This window comes from Cibotium barometz, chromosome 24, assembly GCF_041138505.1.
Source record: "Cibotium barometz isolate CiBa-2024 chromosome 24, ASM4113850v1, whole genome shotgun sequence".
NCBI classification, from domain to species: Eukaryota; Viridiplantae; Streptophyta; class Polypodiopsida; order Cyatheales; family Cibotiaceae; genus Cibotium; species Cibotium barometz.
Window position 1 is genome coordinate 10,803,615 of NC_141069.1, and position 16,053 is coordinate 10,819,667.

At 44.8% G+C, this 16,053-nt stretch overlaps 1 protein-coding gene across 2 annotated transcripts in view; it reads left to right on the top strand.

Annotated features, from left to right (window-relative positions):
- The window catches only part of OWL1 (DNAJ heat shock N-terminal domain-containing protein), a 68,402-nt gene that overhangs the window by 37,008 nt on the left and 15,341 nt on the right, over window positions 1-16,053 (top strand). For both annotated transcript variants that reach the window (XM_086818156.1, XM_086818155.1), the window contains 2 exons: window positions 11,115-11,378; window positions 11,743-11,850. In XM_086818156.1, coding sequence (XP_086674282.1) covers window positions 11,115-11,378; window positions 11,743-11,850 — 372 coding nt within the window. The remainder of the gene's footprint in view (window positions 1-11,114; window positions 11,379-11,742; window positions 11,851-16,053) is intronic.

Sequence of the window (16,053 nt, forward strand, 5' to 3'; positions counted from 1 at the left end):
CTTGATGGCCACCTCCTGTAACTCCGGACATCGGCCCCATAGTCCTCCCACCACACACAGGGATCGGTGGTCAACCGATCCGCCAATGCATTTGCTTTACCAAATCTTTTCTTGCAAGCTTTGTAATCAGCTAGTTGATTCTTGATCAATCTTTGCTTCACAACATTTGGTTGTAGTCTCTCCAAGACAATGTCCCATCCATCCATGACCTCATCGTCTGAGAACTGGTTGCCTAGGTGAAAGTGAGGGTCAACAACAAAGGCTGCTGCATCATGTATAGGAGAGTGATAGCCATCCCATCTATCTTGACATAAGGACCTCAACTCCTCATACTGTATTGGATTTGGCTCAATCTCCTTAAGTTTCTCCACCATCTTGTCCATGGACTCCTATATCTGGCCAATGCATGGCTGAAGTGCATCACACATCCTCAACAAGAGGATGATGGGCTTTCCCAAAGCCACTATGTTTCTCAATTGCTCCCACCAAAGAGGATCGCGGACGTAAGAAACTGATGCCTTGCCTACAATTGTGCCTGATAATGCATGGCTCTCATACTCGTCATTGACGAACAACTGCTTCACAGCACTAGAGCACTTCTCGATGGACTCCAACATAAGAAAGTTGTAGGCAAATCGAGTGTCAGAGTACTTGCGCAGGTCCCTATGAGATTTCTTTCTAAACTCTGAAGGCAAGAAAGTGTGCTTGTAAATGAATGTGACAATGTACTGGGCCTGTCTATGATTTTTGCAATCCACTCTAGCTTTCCAATGTTTTTGAGAAGGTTGTTAAGATAGTGAGCCATGCACATGGAGAAAAGGTGATATGTGGGTGCCTCTCAGGAAGCAACCTACAAGCTGCCTTATTGGCGTTCTCTCCATCTGCTGCAAACTGGATTACCCTCTCTGCACCCACCATCTCAACAGCTGCTGACCACTCCTGGAAGAGTACATCTGCAGACTTCCTAGTAGCCGATGCGTTGTGCGAGGAGATGAAGTATGCTTGCCCCCTAGAGTAGGCAACAACACCATGAATAGAGCGAGACCCGGTGTTGCTCCAGCCATCAGCAATTAGCGTGATGCCGTTCCTCTCCCATGAGGATCGCACGATCCCAGTAGCGGCTGCAACAGCTTCCCTCTCCTTCACCAAGAGGGTGGTCCTCAATGCCTCTGATGATGGAGGAGTGTAAGTGGGCCCAAACTGTGCGATCCTCCGCACCATCTCCTTGAAGTAGCAGCTGCGTGCGGCATTGAAAGCTATTGCGTCATGATAGAAGAACCGCGCAACGCTCGCAATCGACTTCCTCTTTCTTCTTTGGGTCCCAACGGTTGGGAAGTGTGCTCTGCTTGGATCGAATACCTCCTCTTCCCCCTACTGCTGGTGGTGCCGGTCCAAATGGACTAGCAGTGGGCCCAAAAAAGGAAGGCATGCCACCTATGGAGGATCTATTGCTGCCAACACTCGGTACTTGGGTGCTTTGTGAAGCACCCACATATGAGCTAGGGTCGATCGCAACGCCGGGTGTCCTAGCCGATGCCTGTGTACGAGTCGCGTCGTCTTTGCGACGAAGCTCCTCCCTCCGAGCGTCGTTGATGCCCAAGCAGAATGTTATCTCATGCCCTGAGATATGAAGCAAATGTGTGCGAATTCGAGTAGCGCTCCCAGTCTGACTACCATGGCAATATTTGCATTTCTAGTGGCGACTACCCCCTGTTCTATACCCACTTTTGGCCTGGACCTCATCCCACCAAGACCGCTCCGATGGTTTGGGCCTCTTCGAGCTGGACCTTGCCTGAGCGCTTGAGGCCATGAAAGATGTAGACTGCAGTGAATGAGTAACCATGTTCAGCCAAAGTGATTGACAATTTAAAGAAAAAAAAAGTTGACAATTTTCAAGAGAAAGGAGAAGACATATAGGATGACTCAAAAAAATTGCTTCTATTAAAATGATGAACATTTCAAAGTGGAGAGTTACAAAAAAGGTCTTCACATTTCAAAGTGCATTAGGAGGCACTTCCTCTAGTTTTGCCACATTGGGTGGCTCAGGATTGGGGACCTATTCTATAGTGGAAGGAGGAGAAGGTTGGCTTGGCTGGTAGTTCCACCACATGGGAACTTTTCTCCTACGAACACGTGGCGAACGTCCACAATATAATTTTGGAGTGAATGTAATGGGAGGGCACCGACATCGTTTGGCACACAAGTGAATTGCATCTAGTAAGGTCAATGATGTTTTGAGCGGCAAAGGACATTGGCAATGGGCGGTCTCGATGTATTGTCTTTCGGCGATGCACGAACAACATCGACATGGGATGTCATTGAAGATTTCAGCCATAAAGTTACTATTTTTCAAAATATTGAAGCAATTAAGCAAGAGCTTATAATTAGACAAACGGATTTGTTTTTTAAACTAAATGCATGAGAGAAAAATGCAGCAAGTGTATGAAAAAATTGTCACTCACATTGCTTGGAATGAATAGAAAGTGCCTCCCCCGCATCCGCCAAGCGCTAATGCCTCCCTCGCTTACGCCAATGCGAAAATGCTTCCCCCGCTTTCGCCAATGGGTGCGAGAGAGAGAGAGAGAGAGAGAGAGAGAGAGAGAGAGAGAGAGAGAGAGAATGTATGTGTGTGTGTGTGAGAGAGAGAGAGAGAGAGGGAATGGGTGTGTGTGTGTGAGAGAGAGAGAGAGAGAGGGAATGGGTGTGTGTGTGTGTGAGAGAGAAAGAAAGAAAGAAAGAAAGTTGTATTAACGTCTTCATAAGGCCAAAATGACCTATGAGACCAAAAGGTTACATCATATCCATGAGGTACATCATCCTGGGTACAAAATAGTAATAAAGAAAGAAAACAAAATTCTAGTACTTTAAAATCTGATCTAGGTACATGAGCAGAGAGCTCTCATATCACCCTAATACATCCCTCGGGGGCCACTGTGACATGGTGCTCAAGGTGGTAAAACTGAGCGGGCGCGAGAATGTTCTGCGATGATGGCCTGGATCTTCTTGTGGTGACGTGGCCGTGGGCGAGGGCCATGGGGTTTGGGGCGTTGAGCTCTGCATAACTCAGTGGCTCTGTCGAGTGTGACACCTCTCGGCCGAGCTCCTACACTGGCCTGTGGTCTAGGTATGATGGGTGGATCGGCCCTCGGAGTGCTGGTATGGAAGAAGTCGGTAAGAGCTCTCTGTGTTGGTCCTCGAGCAAGTGGATCCTGGAAAGTGGTCCGAACCCAGCTCGGAAGAGGTAGTGGAACCTCCCCCGAATCTCATAGTATACAGGGCATCGGCATATGTAATGGTCCTTTGTCTTGGGCTCTGTGTAACAGAGCTGGTCACACCTCTCGGCCGAGATCCTACACTAGCCTGTGGTCTAGGTATGATGGGTGGATCGGCCCTCAGAGTGCTGGTATGGAAGAAGTCGGTAAGAGCTCTCTGTGTTGGTCCTCGAGCAAGTATAGCTGATCTGGATCTCACTAAGGACTCCTTGTGTCTACGGAGCTCTAGAAGAAAAAGTCCCAGGCATCTCTGATCCGGGAAGTCCATGATCCTGGAAAGTGGTCCGAACCCAGCTCGGAAGAGGTAGTGGAACCTCCCCCGAATCTCATAGTATACAGGGCATCGGCATATGTAATGGTCCTTTGTCTCGGGCTCTGTGTGACAGAGCTGGCATATCCTGTCCTCTGGTGCGGCCGCCCTAGGCCCATATTTGGCAGTCTCCACTCTCAACTGGTGGGACGAGGTGGGGATCTGGCCGATCGCACATCTCACCCCAAAGGATAGGTGGATGTCCATGTAGCGTGGACGGATGATGAACCCATCCTCTGTTAGGCATAGGAGGTGATCTCTGTAGAAGGCCATCTTCGTCCCCAGTGGACGACTAGGTGAACTCCATGTCCTCTGAGTATCCAGTTTGACAATGTCCTTCCTGATAACCTTGTTCCGCTCTGTGCGGCTGAGAGCAAATGATGGGGCCTCTATGCTGTATTGGAAGGGGGGGAGTGTCTCCATCTGCATACTATGCATGCCAAACCAAGTGCCTACTTGTGCATACCTGCACTCTGTATCTCCCTCAAGTGTCAACTGTCTCGAGGATGAGAGAGAGAGAGAGAGAGAGAGAGAGAGAGAGAGAGAGAGAGAAATTGTGCACTGTATTCTATGCAGGTAACAGGTACTGAGAAGGAAGGTTTTATATAATTTTTTTTCTTAAATGTTAAGCTGAGCTTGAGCTAACCTTCTAACGGGCATTTTTTCATTTGCTAACGTTTTTTTTTTTGGCTAACTTTTAGAGATGGCAACGTGTAATTTTTGCTAACGTTTTTTTCTCCTTCTGACGATAGGCGATGGCCAATGTCCCGTTTTTCTTTAAAACGTTAGGCGCACGTTTTTTTGGATGCCGGACACGTTTTTTAAACGACAGTTTATCACGATTTTTTTTTTCTTGTATTCGAACGTTTATTTTTTTGTAAATTTGCCACATGGCATGGATGTGATCTGGAAATGGCGTTTCTTGTGAGGCGACCACGTTTTGCAACACTGACGAGTAGTGAAACGGCATTTCCCCATTTCAGGGGGGGCGTTTTACCCGTTTGTTGTGACTATGGTCAGGATAGGTGGGATCAATACCAATCAAATATGCATTTGGCTGCATTTGTGCTAGATCTGGAGTTCCAGGGCAATGGGCAAGAGAGGGATAATGAAGTCTATGAAGGTTGGGATCTTATTCTTGTGAGACTGGATCCAGATGCTATGGTACGTACAGCAATTAGAAGCCAGCTCTCCTTGTATAGGAGCAAAGTTGGGGACACATGTGGGAGGGCCTCCTTGGTGGGAGGATTATGGAGAAGCAACTCCAGATCTTCAACGTCTTGCCATCCGCATTCTTAGTCAAAATGCAAATTCCTCTCCTATTGAGCAACTATGGAGTGTCTTTAGCCATGTTGCCTCAAAGAAGAGGAACCGCCTGTTAACAACTAGAACAAATGATTTGGTGTATTTGGCAGCCAACTTGCACCTTTTGGCTCAAGTTGCAAGTGGTAATCTTGACAATGAGAGCTTCATATCCATGAAGGGCGATTTGGATTCAGATTTCGATGAGCTTCCAGCTTCACTAGCTCACGATGCAGCTACGAATGAGAGTTTGGATGATATTCTAAGCTCTATTTGACTTTCTCGTTTTTAGAGTGCCTTAATAGCTCCTTGTATTCTAAACAAGGGTACAACACAGGGCTTGGATAAGAAATCTATGAACATGGCTAGCTGCTGCCACTTTTGAAAATTGTTCTCTTTGAAGTTTTTCCCAGTTTGTATGCTGTAAATTTATTGCATTCTTTACTTTATTTGTCTATCTTTTAACTTGTTCGCAACATAATTAATTTCCCTATCTAAACTCTATCTCATGATGATCTGTCGTCCCCGTTCCCGTTCCCGTTCCAAGTACAAACGTCCCCATTCCCCATTCCGAAGTCGGGTCTTGTTCCCATTCCCGTGCCACATTCCATGTGATTGCATAAATGTCAAGCATACTACAAAATTAGAGACTGTTTCAGAGAGGGATTTGATTCTCTTTGACAAGTCATAGAATACGAGGCCTTAAGTTATGTGGCATTATTCGTGCATGAGATACATATTATAATTTGATGAGAGACTAGAACAGATGAAGAAACTAGACCTGCGAGTTGCTTAAGTTCTTATAGATTTTTGGTAGGGCTGTGCCAGAGAGCCAGGTATGGAGGAGATTCATCAGTAATACTCCTCAAGATCACGAGTCAAACAATGCTTACAAGGCACCACAAGGAGTCCTCATGACAACATCCAGACAGCTAGTTGTCCCTATTAACCTACTGCTCAAATGAAGGATCTCCAGGACCAGATCTATCACAGGATAGCACAAAGAGACATATCTTAGATGTGTAGGCATATGCTCACTTATGGTAGTGCTATGTGTGAATAGGGTTTAACCAAGGACACTTTTTCCCATGTGGTTTTTCCCCTTGGATATCAAGTGTGAAAGGATACTCTACATATAATATTTTGTACTTCTATATTATATGGATGTGGCCACATGCAAGGGTTGACTTGCATTTTGTGGCTACCACACTTTTGGCTCTCTCTCTCTCTCTCTCTCTCTCTCTCTCTCTCTCATTTCTGTGTGTGAGCTTCTCTATCCTGCACCTAACCCTAATGTGCAGGTTTGTGTGTGTGAGTGTGTGAGTCCAACACCAACAATAGAGGCAGCTCCCAGCTCTCTCTGATACCAATTTGTAGGCATATGCTCACTTATGGTAGTGCTATGTGTGAACAGGGCTTAACCAAGGGCACTTTTTCCCATGTGGTTTTTTCCCTTGGATATCAAGTTTGAAAGGACACTCTACATATAATATTTTGTACTTCTATATTATATCGATGTGGCACACATGCAAGGGTTGACTTGCATTTTGTGGCTACCACACTTTTGGCTCTCTCTCTCTCTCTCTCTCTCTCTCTCTCTCTCATTTCTGTGTGTGAGCTTCTGTATCCTGCACCTAACCCTAATGTGCAGGTTTGTGTGTGTGAGTGTGTGAGTCCAACACCAACAATTGGTATCAGAGCTGGGAGCTGCCTCTGGATTTCTGCCCCTGGAAAATCTGCAGCAATCTCAGCTTCCGTCACTGCGAATTTTCGTCGACGGACCACCTTTCGTCCACCAGACCTTGCCGCCCCTGCCGTCGAGGACCGGCGGCACTAGTGGAGAGTGAACCACCGCCACTCAGCCCACGGGCGGCGCCTCCCGTCTTAAGCGGCGCTAGTGCTCGCAGCTTCGCCGCAGCCCAATCCGCCCAGCTCCTTTAGCGGCGCTAGTGCACGCACAACCGCCGCCGCCGCTCCAAGTCGGTGCTGTCAGTGCGCAGGCAGCCACCTCCGCCCAGCGCAGCCGGCGCTCCTGCGCCCACCTCTGTCCCTCGTCCTTGCTTTTCATCACTGGCCGTCTGCTAGAACCAGTCCAGAGCCATCGCAGCTCAGCGCCCAGTGCCTCCATCCATCGGTTCACGTGCCCAGCAACACCCCCGGCTGACGCTTGCATTACACGTCAGTGCCATCCGTACTGCAGGTACTTTTTTGACAAAATTTTGTTCACATGAAAATACACTTTTTGCAGACACTTCAGTGCAGGTCAGATTTAAAGGAAAGTTGTAGGTGGTAAAGGGTTCAGGCAATTTGGGGGATTTCTCAATTTGAGGCCAAATTGAAAAATTGGACATGTTGCTTTGCTTGCAATTTGGGGGTTTTCCAAATTGAGGTCAAAATCAGCAAATTGAGCCTCTTTCAGTTGCAAAAATTTGGGTCTTTTGTGAAAACTGGCCAATTAAATGCACATTGAAGCGATTAGAGTGCATAAAAATTGGGGCTTTTCAGATTGGAGCATGTAATTGGGCATTACAGCTGTGATTTGTCGCGTATGTATACACATTGTGTGTAATTGGACAATTTGGTAAAGGTTTACACTTGCTTCAGTTTGCAGGCAAACATTTGCACATGACATTTGGTTGCCTGGCAGTGCACATTGGTGCTTGGTTTGCTTGCAGGTATATTTTGTTGACATGGCTCAAAATGCTACAGATGTATTTGGTTTGCTCACCCAGGAGGACAAGTTGGATGGATCTAACTACTCCCTCTGGAGTTTCATGATCCATAATTTGCTGGTAGCCAAAGGGCTTTGGGGCATCGTGTGTGGTGATGACACACGCCCACTTACCATACAGCCAGCCACGCCTCAAAGGGGAGGTGCTCAAAGAGCTCTTGATGTAGAACCTGCTCCCACACAAGAGCAGAAGAGATGGGACTCTAGGGATGCACAGGCCATGTCATTGATAGCCCTTTTAGTGAAAAGGACTATTATTCCGCACATTCGTTCTTGCAAGACATCGAAGCTTGCATGGGACACATTGGAAGCAATCTATCACGTACGCAACGAGGCAAGAGTTGCCTACTTGAAGAGGCAATTGGATCTTCTTTCTATAGATGAGGGTGATTCCATGGCAGATCATCTCACCAAAGTGAAAGATTTGCAGGAACAATTGCTCAATATTGATGAGGTTATCCCAGACAGATAGCTGGTCACCAACACTCTTCATTCTTTACCACCTTCCTACTTGGGCTTTCACACCTCTCTCAACCTCTCAATGAGAGGAGGTGGTGATCCCGTCACTTTTGAAGAGCTGGTGGGTTTACTCTTGCAGGAAGAGCAAACAAGAGCAAACTTAGCAAGCAACCGTGGTGGAGACAAGGCATTTACAGCCAAGGATAAGGGTAAAGCAAAGAGCTTTAAGCATGGGGGACAACAGTCTAGCAAGGCTGGTCATGGACAGCCCTCTTCTGGTGGTGAAAAGTCTGACAAAGGGGATGCAAACAAGCCCAAAAAGAAGGGCAAATGTCACTACTGCCATAAGCCTGGACACTACATCAGTGAATGTAGGAAGCGGATTGCAAAAGAGAAAAGGAAAGAAGCAGGCAATGCAGTAGTAGACTCTTCTGATGACAAAGCACAGCAATCAGCTAATGTAATCCACGAAGAGTACACTTTTTTGGTCACATGCACTAGTGGCACATCAAGTGCTTCAGACAATGATATGTCTTGCATTGCATCTGACAGACAGGATGTATCATGGTATGTTGATAGTGGTGCTTCGAGCCACATCACTTCATGCAAAGATGTATTTCAGCACTTGGTTTATGCTTCAAATGGCGGCACTGTATCATGTGTAGATCATACCACATATCCAGTAAAGGGAGTTGGCAATGTCATACTTATTGCAGCCAATGGTGGCAATATATGTATGAAAAATGTATTGTATGTTCCAGGGATAAAGAAAAATCTGCTCTCCGTCTCAGTCATAAACGACCAAGGTTTAAAGATTGAATTTGAAGATGGGAAGTGTTTGGTAAAAGACCCATCAAAGGGTTATGAAATAGTCACTTCTGGAACACGATACAAAGGCTTGTATAAGATGGACAGCTATGACAAGCGTACTTATGATGCAAATACAGTGGCTGCCCACACTCCTGCTATGCATGATGCAGAGCTATGGCATGCTCGTTTTGGGCATGTAAATTTTCAGAGTTTGATGCTTTTGCAGAAGCATCATATGGTTGATAATATGCCGCCTCTTGAGTCTCCACCATGACATGTATGTGAGGGGTGTAATTTGGGAAAGATGCAACGAAAATCATTCCCCAAAGATGGAGCTGTTAGAGCTGAAAGTAAATTACAGCTCATACATAGTGATGTATGTGGTCCAATGCGGACACCATCCATAGGGGGGCATCTTTTCTTTGTCACATTCATTGATGACTACTCCAGGTTTGCTTGGGTTTACCCCTTGAAAGCGAAAGCAGATGTGTTTACATGCTTTCAACACTTTGTAGCAATGGTTGAAAATATGTGTGGATGTTAAGTCCAAACACTCCGCTCAGATAGAGGTGGAGAATACATGTCAAATGCATTCAAGGATTATATGCTTCAAGAGGGCATCAAACACCAATGTACTGTGCCTTATACACCGCAACAGAATGGTGTAGCTGAAAGGAAAAATAGATCTCTCATGGAGATGGCAAGATGCATGGTGAAAGCACAAAAGTTGCCTCACAATTTTTGGATGGAAGCTATAATGTGTGCAACTCATGTGTTGAACAGGTGTCCAACAAAAGCTTTGAAAACCATAACACCATTTGAGGCTTGGTATAGCCGAAAACCAACAGTGAATTATATGCGTACATTTGGGTGTTTGGCATATGCACATGTGCCAGAACAACTCCGAACAAAGCTAGATGACAAAGCAATGAAATGCATTTTTGTGGGCTACAGCAATGAGAGCAAAGGATACCGTCTTTATAATCCAACAACACGAAGGATTTTTGTCAGTAATGATGTGGTATTTTATCAAGTGTGAAAGGACACTCTACATATAATTTTTTGTACTTCTATATTATATGGATGTGGCACACATGCAAGGGTTGACTTGCATTTTGTGGCTACCACACTTTTGGCTCTCTCTCTGTCTCTCTCTGTCTCTCTCTCTCATTTTTGTTTGTGAGCTTCTCTATCCTGACCTAACCCTAATGTGTAGGTTTGTGTGTGTGAGTGTGTCCAACACCAACAATAGAGGCAGCTCCTAGCTTTGATACCAATTTGTAGGCATATGCTATTTCAATCGTATTGATTTGAAGAGTGGTTGTCACCATATACGAGTGGTGCCAGAGGATGTACACAAAACTACATTCAAGACAGCTTTTGGATTGTATGAGTTTTTGGTGATGCCTTTTGGTCTCACCAATTCCCCAACCACATTCAATCGTATGATGGATAGGATATTCCGACCCCATCGAAAATTCCACCTATGGTAGTGCTATGTGTGAACAGGGCTTAACCAAGGGCACTTTTTCCCATGTGGTTTTTCCCCTTGGATATCAAGTGTGAAAGGACACTCTACATATAATATTTTGTACTTCTATATTATATGGATGTGGCACACATGCAAGGGTTGACTTGCATTTTGTGGCTACCACACTTTTGGCTCTCTCTCTCTCTCTCATTTCTGTGTGTGAGCTTCTGTATCCTGCACCTAACCCTAATGTGCAGGTTTGTGTGTGTGAGTGTGTGAGTCCAACACCAACAAGATGCACGTAAGGATCAGCACACAACCCCTTGAAAGAGGAGATTCTTAGGTGTCTTTATAACCCCATTGCCTCAAGAAAGAGCGAGCTCACAGCCTTGCATGGGGAGTATATCGAGAAAATTCACTGAGCTCCGCCATCCATCCTGACCTTTTATTTGCATTTCATTTTCATATTTCCGTATGATATCTCCAGGGAATGCTATTGGCATCCTCTGTTTGCTATATACTGTACTGTACCACTATGGCCTTAGAGGCAGTTCTGGCTTTCCAGAGATGTCTCTCTTTCTCTCTCTCACACACATTTCCCAAGCTCTTGTGTAGCTTTCCAGCGTCAGTTATCCCTTTAACAAAACCTTAGTCATTTAAGTTTTTTAGTTTGGGCTTTTTTTCCACAAAAATGTGGACTTTTGACATGTAAGCTTTAATTCATGGACATGTGAATGTTGACAAGTGTTTATTTTGCAGGTGCTCGAAGCAAGAGCTAAAGCTGATAGAGCTCAGTCACTCCTAAAAAATGTTGCAGATAGGAAACGAGATAAACAGGATAAAAGTGGAGGTCTAGTTATAGTGCTGGCAATATATGGAAACGTGCTTGATTTTGAAAGGACAAGGCATGCTGAGGAGTTCTCTGAGGACACAACAGTGACCGAAGGAGATGATTTTCCAGCCCCAATACTAGATGTCACAACAACACTCAATTTTCTGGTGGATGATGGTGGTCAGCTTCAGGTTGCCACATTCCAATGCCAACTTTTATATGTTATTTTAAAAATTAATAAAGATCATAATTACTTGCAGGCGCGCATGTTTTGTACCTAGTAACTACATGGGCAAAATTATATTATTATGTACATGCATACTTACACATCTATCATGCATTGATGCTACATGTGTATCTTCGTATGATACGCATGTACACATTAAAACACAAATACATTGACATTCACATACATACACATACAAGTGCCTTGCATATACAAAAGCATGCATATAGACGTAGAAACACCCACACATAGACAGTCACTTGTCGATTGTAGTAGAGAACATTGGCGCAATTACGTTGCTTGCTTACGTTCATTTACTCACTTTGCAGCTTCATGGAGGTGTCAAGAAATCAGGTCTTATTGGCTTTTGTGATCCATGCCCTGGTGAAGCTAAGCAATTGAAAGTGGTATACACATTCCGAAATAAAAAATTTGAGGTACTCTCTTTGTCCCCCCCTCCAGTGAGAGTTATACTTTGTTCTATTTTATTTTCCATTCCATGGTGAGATATGCCATGGACATTATTGTATCACTTTGGTCTCATAGGCCCATTGGGTCTTTAGTAGACTCTTAATATATCTTTCTTTCTTCTTTCTTTATCTCTCTCTACTTTGGTCTCATAGGCCCATTGGGTCTTTAGTAGACTCTTAATATATCTTTCTTTCTTCTTTCTTTATCTCTCTCTCTCTACTTTGGTCTCATAGACCCATTGGGTCTTTAGTAGACTCTTAATATATCCTTGGTTCACGAAGGATCACGAAGATGGCCCGACAAGATGAGGCCCTTTATGAGGAGCTACAGCTTCACATAAGGACAGAGATGAACACCATGCGACAGGAGCTTGAAAAGGAATGGACCGAGGAGATGCATGCCCAAAGGAAAGTGATATACGAAACGCTGAAGGAAGAGATATATGTACAATTGAAGGGAGAAATGCAAGCCCAAGTACGGGTTGAGATGGAATTAGTCCAAGCCTTGATGCACACGGAAATGAAAAAAGAGATGCAGAAATGGAAGGATGACATGCTCCGAGAGATTGGCACAACAGTTGCATCGTACGAAGGCACTTTGAAGACATGTATGGCTGACCGCGAAAAAGACATCACAGAAATGCAAAACATTTTGGAATCATGTAAGGCCAAAGTGGCTGTAGGTGAGAAGGAAATGCATTCACGCTTTGGTTATAACTTTCTCATGATGAAGAGGTTATCCAAAGTGCAATTGCCTTTGAAGCAGTTGGTTGTATGCAATGAGTGGATGGGATGGGCACTTTCTCGCTCAGGAGCCGGCATAGAGGTTGCAAGAACCATACAAGACTTCACATTTTGGGATGAAGTCAATACTATCAATGCTATGATGAAGCCGATCATGCGCTTGATGCGGATTGCAGATGGACGGGAGCCATGCATTGGCAAGGTTTATGAGGGGGCTGACCGAATGATCGAGAAAATAGGGGAAATGGGCTTGTCTGATGAGAAATATGCAGAGGTTCGAGAATTATGTGAAGCACGATGGAATGGTTATCATTCTCCTATGCATGCTGCAGCGTATGTCTTGGATCCCGAGTTCCAAGGATGTGGACAAGAGGCCGATGATGAGGTGATGGATGGTTGGGAGACAGTGCTTTCTAGGCAGGTTCGTGATGCAGATAAACGAAGGTTGGTGAAAGACCAACTTGGATTTTATCGCAGCAAGTTGGGAAGGTTTGGATCGGCTGATGCTCAGAGAGATAGGTTTAAGATAGGGGCTGCTTTATGGTGGGAGGATTATGGGGCTCGTACACCACAGCTTCAATCATTGGCAGTAAGGATCTTGTCTCAAGGTGCAAGCTCCTCTCCGATTGAGCAGCTATGGAGTGTGTTCGGCCATGTTGCATCCAAGAAGAGGAACAAATTTGGGACAAAACAAGTCAATGACTTGATTTTTGTAAGTGCTAATTTGCGCTTGCTTGGTGATATGGCATCTCCCAAACCAGAGAAGTTTATATTGCTTGATGAGGAGTCCTCGGATGATGAGGAGACACATGGACTTGCAGATCCTGGTCAGGATGGGATTGAAGATTTGGATGCTGCAGTTGTTGGTCTTGATGATATGGCTTTCTTGGATGACATAGATGATAGTCTCCTTGATGGCATCACTGGCAGTAGCCATGCATGATATCTCCTTACTATTTGCAATGTGCATGTCACCTTGAGGCTTGGACTTTGGACTTGGATTGTTTCTTTTATCTAGGCTGTGCCATGTGGGCCACATTTTGTGCTTTTTGTCACTTATGTCATGTATGATGTGGGCTAATTTATTTTGACTTGTGAGATCTGTTCAGTGTTAGTATCTAGCCATGCAAATTATGGTGCACTAGACTTTAGTGTGTCTCTGATTTGGTTATATAAATGTGCATTGTATGTTAAGATTTATCGTCATTTCTAGGAATTATCTAGGTCGTTCCCTGTTTCCGTTCCCCCTCGTTCCCGTTCCCCCTTTTTCTCGTTCCCGTTCCCCTGGTGGTGCTTTCGTTCCGTTCCCGTTCCCGTTCCGTTGCTACTATGCGTGAAAGAGCCATATGGGCTGTCATACAAGTTCATGCGTGTATGGAAGAGCCATGTGGGCTGTTATACATGTTTGTGCGCCTATGGAAGGACATGTTGTGGATAGCCTCCCATGGCGAGAGTAAGGCCCTCAAAGGTTGTACATGTTATATTTCTCCTAAGTTGAAAATAAAAGTTACACAGCTGACACCACATAGAGGCCGGAATGGGCCGACCCCCCCCCCGCCCCCCCTCCTTGGAGTATTTCATTATCCAAGTGGATTGTTTAATGGCTGTGATTAAATGCCAAAATTTTTAATTGTGCTCATGGTCAAAGCAACGCTCACCCACTCCCGCACTTCCCGGGCGAGTTACACAATGAAATAGATGGAACGTTTCTTGTGAGTGTGTAAGAGTTTAAAATTGACTTCTTGGTCAGTTTCACCCACTCAATTGTTGAAATTTCTTAGTAGTATTCCACTAGCTCTTCAATTTCTCACTTACCCCCAATTTATAAATTCCAATTTCATACTTTCGACCTCAATGGTCGAAACGCCGTTTTGTGAAAATTTGACTTCTTCATCAATTTCATCTAATTTCACACCCAATTGTTCAATTTCTACTAGCTCTTCAGATTTTCACTTTCTTCCAATTCATAAATCTCAAACCTCAATTGCACCTAATTTCACACCCAATTGTTAGAATTTCTTACAAATTCTTCAATTTCTCACTTTTCTGCAATTTATAAATCCCAATACTTCCTACCTCAATTGCATCTAATTTCACACCCAATTGTTTAAATTTTCTACGTTTTTCTTAAAATTTCACTCTTTCCCAATTTGATTTGACAAGTGTCACTTCGAAACCTCTTCATTTTGTCCATAGAGACGAAATGAAACCAGTCGAAATGACGAAACAGACGAAACGTTTCTTGTGACTATGGGTGTGACATGAGAAGGACATCAACTCCTCCAGCAAACCCCTTACCCCTCTGAATGCCTTGTTTCCCCTGAGAGAGAGAGAGAGAGAGAGAGAGAGAGAGAGAGAGAGAGAGAGAGAAGATTTTATTAACGTCTACAAAAGACCCAATGGGTCTCTAAGATCAACATGTGTTACAAAGTTCCATATGTAGACTATGAACATGGACACAAAAAGTACTGAAAATGAAATGAAAAGAAGATCCACGTACTGCGTAGGCCTCCCGTGTGCATGTGGTACTAAAAAATCCCAAGGTTAATTGGCCAAAAACACTCAGGGAATGTGTCCTAGATCTCCACATCCAATAATAGTACCATCCTCTTCCATGATTGACCACAGCGCTACAATGGCGTCCCTGCCCGTAGAGTATCCTCAATCTACAACTAACAAGGGGAAGGCCTAGATCCCTAGATGTGCAGGCGTCTGGCTCTCAAAAAGGATCACGGTCTCTCACTAGTGCATGGGGCCAAAGGATCCCGCAAGCAGGTAGGGTGTGGTCTCTGGCCTCTATAAACCTTGAAAGGCTTGGATGGTACTCTCTACTAGCGTGGGTGAATGCAATCTAAAGAAGTCTCTAATGGATGTGTGAGAGGCATCTCGTTTGCTCTGACTCCCTAGATGCCATCTGAGCATGGTCTCCGAATGGCGAAGAAGCTCCAATAGGTACAAGAAAAGGGAGATAGGATTTTGTACCCATATCCCAAGTGCTCCCCGTAAAGGTCCTCGTGATCCTTAGCTCGGCCAATATGCAGCCGTAGTGACATTAGTAGTGTTGAAAAGATGGGCTGAAGGGAGGCGTGGGATGTGTGACTGTGGTATGGGCTGATTTGGCACACCATAGAGATGCCGGGCATAAGCTTCCCACTTTAGGGGATCAGTGATGAGTGCTTTTCTTGATAGAGGCACCAGGCGTTGGAGCTATCCGCACTCAAGAGGAGTTGGTATAACTCTGGCTTGCATTTGGCTAGAAACACACGCTTTTTCTGACAAGTAAGGCGGCGAAAGGATCTTTCCATGAGAGAGAGAGAGAAGCGAGAGAGAGAGAGATATTAACGTCTATGGAAGACCCCAAGGGTCTATGAGACCATAAGTAATACAATGTTACCATGGATATACTCAGCCATGGAAGAACTGAAA